The sequence below is a fragment of the Macrosteles quadrilineatus genome, unplaced genomic scaffold (genome assembly GCF_028750875.1).
Source record: "Macrosteles quadrilineatus isolate MER2022 unplaced genomic scaffold, UCM_ALF_1.0 Scaffold_5__1_contigs__length_97177068, whole genome shotgun sequence".
Lineage (NCBI taxonomy): Eukaryota > Metazoa > Arthropoda > Insecta > Hemiptera > Cicadellidae > Macrosteles > Macrosteles quadrilineatus.
In genome coordinates this window covers 91,190,905-91,202,932 of record NW_026542598.1, presented here as the reverse complement: position 1 = coordinate 91,202,932, position 12,028 = coordinate 91,190,905, and the positions used below count along the sequence as shown (strand labels likewise).

Below are 12,028 nucleotides of genomic sequence, written 5' to 3'. Positions count from 1 at the left end.
ACTTGTGTTGGTTAGTCTATGCTACAAGTTATGTAAATTCTGTTAGGAAGTGACATGTATTTTTTTTAGTACATGTTTTTCTCTAATTCGGCTTACACGTCAACATTTACTAGTTCAAGTGTAGCATCAACATTTTCCCGTAAACACAAACTGCATTGAAACAATACTGATTCTCCGCACACTCTGCCTAAACCATTCAGAAAATATAAATAATTAACGTTCACAAGACAAAAGCTATATTTAAAGAGTTGAAGATAATACAATAAATAAGAGTTACACAAGTTATAATTGTTTAGCATGTTGCGAGGACACTTGTGTATAGTATCTCCACAGAATACTGGAGCCTCGCTTGTGTTGTTGGATGCTTCTCAAATGAGTCCAGCAGTCAAACATGTGATTATAGTGAGGCATGTTGGGTGGTGACCCGGCGACCAGCCTGTAAAACATTCAGGTTTTCTTTGACTATTTGCAAACAAAACAGTAACTGTGCATTGCACATCAAGTTTCTAAAGAATAGTTTTAAGCCACTAGTAGTTCAAAATACTTTTTCACTTAGGGGTCAGGTTCAGATTCCAGATTGTGAAATGTCGTGAAAAAATTGTTTTTTAATTTTTTTCAATTGTCATTTAGATTATGAATACTAGGTAGGCCTATACTTTTACAATTTGAATACGTAAAAAATTCAAATTCACACTCACCCAGAGTTTGTCACACTCATACAGGTACCGACGACGGAGAGAGGGTAAAAGGCGGCGTTGGCGACATACTGAAACAAATTTATTAAAGTATAAAGTAGCCTTCAAAAACAAGTTGTTATAACCCTTGAATTCAACCACAGTTTCAGGAAAACGGGAGATATTGCTGGTGTGATGTTCTTATAAGCATAAAACTGATGGAAATGAGGACACTTTTACATCAGAGTTTGAAAATACATGATCAATGTCAAGTGGTCATATTTTTCCAAATAACAGACCAGTTTTGAGCATAGAGGGTATTACCACACATACCTAGTAAATTGAACTGTCAGTGACGATGGTACGAATACTGATTTTCAAACCTCGCAAGAACGATTCACATAAAAATGGCCCTGTCGAGACTAAATGCACAACATCGCAAACATGTTAAAGGATCCTCTTTATTTCTAATGTCTATGAATTGTCACAAACACATACACCAAGAAGTTATGACTAGCAATCTATTGAGGATTCGACATGTCTGTTATCATAATCACTTAGTGATAATTCTTCAAACCCCCAGGGATAAAGAGGATCTATTAAACAGTTTGTTGGGGTTGGAAACTAACCTAAAGGTTTGAAACATTTGAAACTGTGGTCAATTGAAAAACAGGATCACTCAAGTAATACAGTTATTTTTGACCTTTAAATGTATGCATCATCCAAAGGCTAAAAATGTTCAACATTTATGAGAGGTCTATTTTAGCTGGTCACTGACCTGTATAAGTGTATCCACCATTTTTCTGACTTCCTTGTCTTTAGTTACAAACTCGTGTGCTAGGAAGACACCAGTCGTAGCCACTGTGTAGATAAATATGTCGGACAATAGGCGCGGCAACACTCCAGAGAAAAACCCAAAGATTCCCTCCTCTTGTAGAATTGTCCAAATGGGAGAGAAAATCCCTCTGTAAAAAATAATTGTAATTGTAAAACACAGAATTAGGGATATAATCTAACACTGTAGGTAGGGTTAAGAACAAATAAATAGAAAACATTGGATAGACCTTAGAGGTAAATGGTAGGGGTGTGCGAATAGTGATTTTCAACCTCGAGCCGAGCTTTTTAAAAAAAATTTCGAGCTCGAGCTTTTTCGAGCCGAGCTTTTCCTAGTGCCCCTTATCAAAATTATTGAACTTTTTTTCTTAAAAACGTGCATAATAATAATAATGTTCAGTCAATTGTTAAATAAACACAATGTTATTTCAATATGTTAAAGAACATTCAGAATTGTCAAGACATCAAATAGTAGAAAATCACGGTAAGAAAAGAACTGAACTGAACTAAATTAAGATGCAAGAAATAAAAGTATATCGAAAGCCTTATTTCATAACAAAACAGCAACAGCTCAGATCAGTGCAGAGCAGCAACAACAGTCGGTTGCTATGGAAATGGAAACCTAACCTAGATTATTTTGCACACTGGACACTGTGCCATGTGTGGCCGGGGAGAAAGGGGATGGAAAGGAAGGAAGCGCGACCTTGAATGATGACAAAACAACTAACAAGTCGATTACATGTATATTGTAACTACTATGAATACCTATTTAATTCTATTTTGTATAAATAAATTAATAAATACAAAATAAATTTTAAAACAAATGATTTATTCTTATTGTTTTCCCTGCTCAAAATATTTTTGTTTTATGAATCATATTAATCTAAAAAGAACATGGTTGGTATGGATCCAAAAAGGTGGAGAGACAAGTAAAAAGTAAACTTATATATTAAAAAAGATATAATTGACATAGAGGAAATGGACCAAAACACTAAAATTAATAGAATAACACACAAAGTAAACAAGAAATGAAATACAGAACATGATGATTTAACACTGTCAATTGTTGTCTAGAAGGGTCGGTGAACTAATCAATAAATAGCCAAAACCAGTTTCCTCCCCTTCACACACACCCTCCCCCCCTAAGCCGGGCGGTCCAACACTTTGTCCTTGAAACACCCTAGCCTCTGAAACAATAAACCCTTACACCCGCGTTGCTGTTTTGGCAACAGGTTTATGAATGTGTTCTCTATTTTTCATTTTCCAGAATTAACTATCAATTATTATTATTTGCAAGTTACAAATAGGAAACTACATCACATTATTGTATCCGATGACCCATGTATTATCAACAATTAATAATTCATTACTTATTTTGATAATAAAAAGCATTCATTACAGCACGCAGCACTTATTGATATATACCGTATATAATCATCAAAGTAACTGTTACTTTATACAAAATAAAATAGGTATAAAATTGTGTGGCCTGTCAAACTTTATAAACAAAAATTTTATTTTATAAAATACAGATGGTAAATAGGGGTTGGTTTAAAGGAAATAAAATACAAAATAGATTAATTAATTATTTTGATAAACAATACAAAGGTTATGGGATTGATTTAACTAAAATAACCACAGGGAAACGTATAAGTAGAAAACTCGTCAACCACAATCTGTTTAATCAATACATTGTTAGAGAGAGGGAGGGGGAGAAAGAGAAAGAGAGATAGCAGATAGGGGCGTTTGATAAGGAATCTGAAAAAGTAAACAAACAAAGAAACAAGGAACAATGACGCGACACTCGTTTACAGCCTTATTGTGTCGCCCACTACATTTGCACACGTGACCACTTTTTGTTCCTTCCTTATCTTTCATCATCCGTCCCAAAATGGAATTCCTGAAATAGTTTGTTGGTATAATCTCCCATCCCACACAAGGCGCAGTGCTCAGTGCGCACTGTTCAGTGCGCACTGTAGGTTGTCACGGCAACCGTGTGTTGTCATAGCGACGAGCCAATCACGCACTCGCACTGCGTTGTAGATTACTATACGAATAGCTGTGTTAGAAAGACAACGCGATGGGTGGTAGTTTGTCTCTTTCGTATCTCCTCAAAATTACGTTCGATAATCATTGCGTCTTGACTGAGCCGAGGTTCGTGCTTATCAAACCTCGAATGCATGAACAACGTAGAATTGTGATAACTTTGTTTTCAATTACGACACAAATTAAGTGTTTTTTTAGTTTTGACTTAGTATTAATAGCTCGGCTCGAACTTCGAGCTTTTTCAAAATGTCTCGAGCCGAGCCGAATAATGAAAAGCTCTACCAAAAAGCTCGAAGATTCGAGTACTCGCACACCCCTAGTAAATGGCAATTTGAGTAGGCTTCTAATCATAAATCAAAAACATTGTACAGTACCGGTAACTAAAATGAATCAAAATCAAATCATACATCAAACTAAATTGTAATATAAATCAGTCCATGACTGATTCGGCTAACAAAAAAACTATTTAGTTTTCATGTAATTTAAATGGACATCAACTTAGGCAAAATTAAGATTGAAATGCACACTGATCTGACCATGGAAATGAGGGTTTAGGATGATTTTGTAACCCTATCTTTTAACTTATTGAATAACCTAGCACAAACTTCCTGACTTCCTAATAATGGCTCTTGATAAAAATTTCACTATTAAAATTCTTTTTCAGTACCGGTACCCGTTTCCATCACAAATCTTAGAAGTTTATTCTGTCAAAATTACAAGTAGGTATACAATATCTCAAGTCTTACTATTGAGAAATGTTGTCTTTGCATATTTATTTTAATTGTTATTTTAATAACAGCCTAATTATTTTAATTGAGGTCCTATAATATTTAGACTTTTTCTGTTAAACACGATTACCATTAGGGCCTATACTGTATAATATACACATGCAGTGCTCGAATTCTAATAAAATGAGGTGCTGGAATTTACCTATTTAATGTGTTTATTACCTATGTATGCCAATATTTTTATCTTTCTGAAAGAGACTTACCGGAACTCTGTTCCACCGCAAATTGAGCACTTTATATATGTAAACACACAATTAAAGTTTTATGTTAGATCTCGGTTCTAACCTAAAATGCTAAGCTAACCTAAAATTACCTAATCCTAAACAGAATTTGCTATTCTACATGACAATAGTCTGTGGTCAAACTCAACTTGATACTCAAGTAGTCTACTTACGAGTATTTGGTCTCTTTTCCCACAAACTGGGCTATAGTCCGAACTGTGATGACGTGTAGAGGCTGGGACACTATGACAGCGACCGCTCGACAGACGACTCCACGATACAACACACATGCGAACACATTCAGTCTGCAAAAACCACCATTACAGGTTTATGTAATATGAATAAAAATATGACTAACACACCTTATATATTTACACCTATCCTTGTCTTCCACACCATTGCATATAGCAGTGTTTCCCAACCAGTGTGCCGCGGCACACTGGTGTGCCAGTAGGCCTCTGTTGGTGTGCCGCGAAATTTTAAGTAATTAAACAATTTTTGATCAAGAAAGAAACTTTTAATAAACAAACGGGTACAGTTTCTTAACTGGGCTATGCTAATATCGTTTGAAACTATCGAATTGAAAATATTGATTAATAATCGATATTTTTAAGTATATCTATTATTAAATTAAACTATTATAACCTAACCTAACCAACCAAACTTGCTGATAGTGAAAAAATTGCATGAAGGTTTACTTATCAAATCAATAGTTTCAATCAATATTAGCATAGCCCAGTTAAGAAACTGTACCCAAACAAACGTCAAGCACAAGTTTCCCACTAGAACTGAAACCAGGGTTTATTTAATATTTCTCACTCATTATTGGTAAATTCATACAACATTTTAATCAAGCTCAATGTTTTATTATTATTTAAAACTTTTCACTTAATAAACACTAAATAATGTACATATATTGGAAAACAAATGTGAGTTTTATATTTTTTACCTTGGTAAACCCACCTTTATATTATATACATACATATATTTACTAGTAAAAAATAGGTTATACGGAGTAAGATGTAATTGAACAAAAAATTGTATGCACTTACTAAATGTAATTTTAACCAACGATATTTTGTAGACAAGTGTGCCGTGGCTCCAAACTTGTTCTAGTTAGGGTGCCCTGAACGGAAAAAGGTTGGAAAACACTGGCATATAGGGATACTTTGCTATGTAGGTATGTAGTAAGTGCAATGGGCAAGTACTTGCAGCCAGTAATTTGCTGTCTCTACTTCCCCCATGCCGCTTTATACTGTTTATTAACAAGACAGTAATACAAATAAGATGGTAAGTGGTAATTGATATCAATTGGACACTCCAATCATTATCAGACGCAATAAGTGAATGATAAGAATCTCAATTGCTTTAAAAGGGTTTATCTATAATCTCTTTCTTTCTCTTGTAAGCTAGCTGACAAAATCCAAACCACCAATAGTTTATTATTCCAGTCAGGTCAATCATACCTTTCTTCCTCATTCAAGTCTTCGTCATCTCTGTCTTCGTTCTTTATCGGTGGGAAAGATTCCTTGACTTTGTTCAAACTGTATCTGTAGACCAAATTAGTTGATATCCAAGGTGCAAAGCCTCTGTAGCACCCACTCAGCCCATCCACCTGGTAAATGTGTTTCACTGGAAATAAATCACTTATCAACGGAAAATAATGCTGGGCTTCTTTTTAATAATGTGCCCTAAATATAGGCCTAATATGTCAATCAGTAAAAACAGTTGTTTGTGAGAATATAAACGGTTATTTCTTGTTCTTAAATTGCCTTCAAAAAGTCCTAAAAATTTCCCACGGTCATGTGGACATAGGAATAATCATTTTCTTCCGTGATGACAATCCTAAAATTTTCTGTGATTATACAATTGTTATCAATGTCTCCCTCTTGATGTATTGGAAATGTGAATTTTCGGCAAAGACATCATCGTTGTCACCCGCGAACACAGAAAAATCTTGTACATTCCCTGCAACAGTAAAGAAGTCGCAACCGAGTCCCAGGATCAGACTAATTATTCCACAACGCCCAATAAACTGAAACCAAAATTTTCCATCAACTCTTGGTTTTGGTTTTTTTTTCTAAAAACTGGTAAAATTGATAACCAACTTAAAAACCTACCCATCTCTTGTGAATACAATGAAACACAATGCCATAACTTTTCAATTTATCTATACTTACTGTAAAATTTAATTTGCCTAATTCAATTCAATATTTCATACAGCAACCGAAAATATTAAATAATTGACATTCTGGGAAGCACTTTTGACTACACATACTAAACATAGTCATCAACAGGCACAATACTCCGAGTTGTCTTGTTTAATCAATTAAATTATTTAAATTAAAGGATGTTTCTAAAATTGAAATCTATCTAGGAACCAATATTTGAAAAAAATGTGGGGAGTAACTGAATGGAGATAAATTATAAACTGTATATCCACAGTAATGTATATAGTACAGTAGAGTCCCGTTAGTCCGAAATGGTTGGGACCGGGCCCATTTCGGATTACCGAATATTTCAAAATAAATTTTTTTTTTATTTTTTTTTATTTTTTGAATTTTTTTTTGTCTTACTTCTTACTACCTTTTTTTGACGCAGGCACGGGCCCGGGATTGTTTTTCAAATTACTTAAGGCTAGACCTATTGGCTGCAGCATTACCACTCAATAAAATCCATTTGTGATTTGGCGGACAAAAATGTAAAATGTTAGCCTACAGTAATAACAAATACCCCCGCCGCAGCAAACCTGCCGTCTAAGCGAATTTCCATTTGGCTGAATTGATTTTCAATCGAGCTATTTAAATAACATTAGTTTTAACAAGTACCTAGGTTTGCTGCTACAAGGAAACTGATAAAGTTTGTGTTTTAAGTAAAATAATTATTGCTTAGTAGAAAATGAATATATTTGCCAAGTTTGAACAAAAGATATCCATAAACAAGCAAACTACAACCAATATTCTCCATAAGAATAACATGGGAATTTTAAATTTACAATTTTTTAGTTTTCTCCGTAACCAATAACCGTACAAAAACACTTTGATATACTGAATTGTTTGTTTTTTTAAGCTCTTTAAGAAGGTTTAGAGAAAAATTGGGAAATTTTGTGTTTTGAGGGTCAAAAGTGAGAAAAACCAATTTTTACCTCATAAAACCCCCCATAAAACCCTGTTCCCATGGTCCGATCATGCTGGATCGCGAACTCATTCAAGTTTATCCCGCCTTACACCTTCAAACCAAATTTCATCAAAATCGGATAAAAATTACTCAAGTTATCGTGTTCACGGACACATATATATATAAATCTATATATATATATCTATATATATATATATACATATATAAAAATTTGAACGAATGGTGTTTTTGGCCTCTGGGGACATCAAAATGAAAAAGTAAATCGGTCCCGGGCCTAAGTCTTACCATGAGACCTACGGTAATAGCTACTTCCCTATAGGGAAATTCGCTAAAATGGTGAAATATTTACTAAAATACTCGACAAAAAAAGTCTATCTCGCCCAGCCGCTACAGAATACTTTGAAAAGGTACAGCTAACTGTGTCAAAAGTTTAATAAAAAATAATTCAAAAAAATTTGTACAAAATAGGCTACTTCAAAAAATTTCCAAAAAAATTTGGATTATCAAGATTTGGATTATTGGGACTCCACTGTATGTACAGTAATTGGGTAGGCTATGTATAAACTAAATGAAAAAGTTTGTCTAAGACTAGGCCTATTATTGTACAGATGTACTGTATTACATATTAGGCCTATCTAGAGCATGACATCTCTATTCTACACTGAATCTTAATTTATAGGCCTATTCAGCTTAAAATACAAACCCAGGTGGGTGTTACCTCTGTAAATGACTATCAAAATAAGGATATTTGCCTTCCGATAGGCATTGGTGGGTCTATAATTTAAAGCACCAAAACAATACAATTTCAAAATGTGTGACCTAACTAGCAAGTGATAAAAGAGCACAGTATTGTATGACCATTTCAGTTTCTAAATCGTTTACCCCATGCTCAAATGATGGTGTCAAGAAATGTGATATAGGCTAAGTTAAAAAAAGAGTCCAAGTAAGTTTAAGAGATCTTTGACAGACATACCGTAAGTGAAGACATTTGGTAAGCCCAAGGCTGGACTTCCAAAAATTGTTTTTGTCCTGAAAGGTGGAATTGGTTCATGGCCCATCTGTAACATAAAACCAAATGAACAAATTAGTGGTTTTATAAGTTAAGTTGTTAGCCTGGTCATAGACAAAAAGAATTAAATATAGCAATGCTGCGGTAAGAATAATTTATGTTCTGGTGTCCACTGCTAGGAGTGTCATGTCTAAGTTAGTTACAGCACACATCACTGCAGCGTCAGCTGGTAGCATACGGTGAGGAGCTGACTACGGCAGGGAATCTAGAGCACGTTCTAGCGGCACATCGCGGAACCTTCCTTTGAAAAGCCTAGGCCTATAACTTATTTCTTCTATTTCTCTATGGCCTATGTTAGTGGTGCTCGCCTTCAAATCTGAAAGTAACTAAGTTAAGTGACTAATTTTAAATAATAACTTCGCCAATATTTCTGAATTTTTAATTTTTATGAGGCCTTTCGCCAGCTATGCTGGCATCATCAGACACATCACAAAACTGAAGGTTTTGATTGTCTGTGATATGTGATATGTTGATATGATATGTGATATGATATATTAAATATTGTGATGTGTCTGATGATGCCAGCATAGCTGGCGAAAGGCCTCATAAAAATTAAAAATTCAGAAATATTGGCGAAGTTATTATTTAAAATTAGTATAATTCCAATATTAACAGTTCTTCTTGAAGATAAGTTAAGTGAGTTTGATTTCAATCAAGATCTTAACTGGACCCAGATTCCATTATTGTCATTGGGCTATCTTTAATTTTCATCTAACAAAAGGACCATTCCCACATAAAAAAAAGAAAAAAAAGAAATGCCACACGCATGGATGTAAACTTAACTTGCATACAAAAATGAAAATAAAATAGCATCAAGAATGCTGTTCTAAACCTTTATGGACATTCTTAGAGACAGCGGGTCATTTATAACAAGGAAGCTAACTCTGAGCCAAGATATTTCGACCAAGGGGTAGTTTCTTAAACATTGTGCACCATGATAAGCTATGTTTAGGCCTGATATTTCATCTAGTAATATATCGTAGGTCCTCTGAGGGACTGTAACCTAGTAGAGACCTAGATTTGGTCAGTAAAGCAGGTGTTAGGCACTTGGAGTGGTAGCCTATCATTAAAAAATACGATAGGCTTAAGTAGCCTACACTAAGTCTATGAGTTTAGTTACGCCTAAACCCTCACTTTAAAAGAGCGTCTATCTATATAAGTGTACTTTCTTGTTGGTTAGAGGTAGGCCTATAGCCTACTAATTTATCATTTCAGAGCAAGCCTAGGTTTAGAGACAGTACAGTAACCCTATTACAAAATGTTTCCAGAGTGCTGTTCTAAATCGGTCTTCATTCTTAGGAAACCAGATAGTAGCAATCGCGTCAATGAAATGTAAAATAAATTAACAAAACAGGGTAGAGCCTTACCTGTATGAGAGTTTTGGCATTTTCTATAGGATAGGTAATGGCAGAGATGACCAAACGACCGGCGTTCTCATAGTTTATAACTTGTTGTTCTTCGTTAGCCATAGTTGATGAACACTAGGCCTACTTAGCAGATGTTATTAAACAGGCTACCTATTTTAGTTTCCGTAAGCACGGAATTACTCAATGCAAAGATAATAGCACTAAGATGACTGTTGACTGGGTAACAATTCACAGCGGTGAAATAGTACAGGATGGAGTATCAGGATTTCACTAAGTGAGAAAACAATTATCTGAAAATGAAATTCTAACTCATTGAAAGATTAAATCTATTCTGTCCTTAACAATTAGTGACATTATTGACACTCAAGTTGACAATTTTCTTTCCTTATCAGTCACAAACACTCGAAAAAATGTCCTAAACTAAACTAGGATGAGGAGGACGCTCGGTAGCAGAATAGCAGGCAGAAGCACTAAGCAGAAGACACTCAATATTTTCTTCTTCCTCTATTCGAGTTTAGTTTGCTTAAAAAGCTGAATTGGTTTAGTTATCATGTAACCACACTATTTCTCAATCTCATTTTCTCCGAATCCTATTCCCATGTTTGCCAGCTGACTTCTTCGGGTACTAGAGACACTGAGCTAGAGATACGAAAGAAGAGTGATTGACAGCGCTGAATTAGAGAATTGCAAGATGTTGATCGCCATTTCGTTTCTTCTAAAGTTTAGTCTGAATACATATCAAGTGATATGCACTATGTAGTATACGGTTCAATTTTGGTTACAGTACCATTATTTTATCAAAAGTTGAACACTCTGTCATATGTTAATACTTAATAGTTACTCGATACTTGTGTCCTTAATCCTTGACCGACATTGTCGGATAGACTAGGCGTCTGAGGCATATTAACATACAGTACCATTTACACATTATTTTAAAACTAATATTTACAAACATCTTGCAGAAAATACACTTTTGATATTTGGCTGTGAGGATTTTATTCCTAACCTACTGGAGTGCTGTTTTCAGCGAACTTTTAGTGGCACCTCCTTCAATTCCTCTATGAGTAGAGGGGTCCATTAACCAGATGGCCTTGCAGTACTGCCCTGAACTTCGCACTGTCCAACTCTCTCACTTTTTTTGGCAGCGTATTAAAAGATCTTGATAGCTGAGCGATGGTAGCTTTTGATGGAGTGGCTAAGCCTATACCACGGCAGATCGAGGTCTTGGGCCTTACAAGTGTTATGGCTATGCTGATTTTCCCTCATTTCAAAACGATGAAGGTTATCTTTCAGGAGTAGCAGGCTGCTTAGGACATGGCTGTGCACTGTTAGTATCCCTAACCCCATGAAGGGGGGCCGTGGCAGTGTTCGTCAATGTCTGAGGATGTTATAATTCTTACAGCCTTCTTCTGTAAGAAAAGAATGTCGGTATGTAGGAATGTAGGAATGTAGGAGAATGTTGACTGAATGTAATTCAGTCAAGCATAAGGAGTTTATGGTGCGGTGTAAGTAGGGCATGATCAAAGCCGCGATTTTTAGAGTAGCTAAGCTTTGGTTTTTTAAACACATCCTTCCAAATGATCGGCATAGATGGTGAGAAGTTTCTATGAGGTCATCAGTTCGGAACTCTAGATTTTTTACGATGACCTTCTAATGCAATGAATCGTAACTGGTAATCCGTAAATCTGCAATAAAGTGAACTTTAGTGCCCTCAAACAAACGACAGTAGTTTTCATAGAATCAAGAATTATTTTTATTTCCATAAAATGTGGTTACATTGCTGGAAAACGTCAGTCAACTATAGCTAAAAAAAATGAAAACTAAAATAAGACATGGTACGAGGTTTCTTACCAATATAAAGAATTACATTCCTGAAACTCTCCATGCAAAG

General features: G+C 35.1%; 1 protein-coding gene across 1 annotated transcript; it reads right to left on the bottom strand.

Annotated features, from left to right (window-relative positions):
* Window positions 1-213: 213 nt before the first annotated feature.
* Window positions 214-10,584, bottom strand: LOC128994842 (mitochondrial carrier homolog 2-like). Its single transcript, XM_054419653.1, has 7 exons — window positions 10,138-10,584; window positions 8,675-8,759; window positions 6,030-6,195; window positions 4,737-4,868; window positions 1,453-1,639; window positions 699-766; window positions 214-436 (listed from the first exon to the last, which is right to left on the bottom strand). Exons 1-7 carry the CDS (start codon window positions 10,237-10,239, stop codon window positions 283-285), a joined length of 894 nt encoding a protein of 297 aa, XP_054275628.1. The 5' UTR covers window positions 10,240-10,584; the 3' UTR covers window positions 214-282.
* Between the last annotated feature and the right edge of the window lie 1,444 nt (window positions 10,585-12,028).

Bases quoted from the DNA above. Each gene is read 5' to 3' on its own strand.
- LOC128994842 (XM_054419653.1), bottom strand. From the start codon at position 10,239: ATGGCTAACGAAGAACAACAAGTTATAAACTATGAGAACGCCGGTCGT. The intron at 6,196-8,674 runs GTATGTCTGTCA...ATTTATTTCCAG, and splicing joins ACCAAATGTCTTCACTTACG to TGAAACACATTTACCAGGTG. The intron at 437-698 runs GTGAGTGTGAAT...AATGTTTTACAG, and splicing joins ATGAGTGTGACAAACTCTGG to GCTGGTCGCCGGGTCACCAC.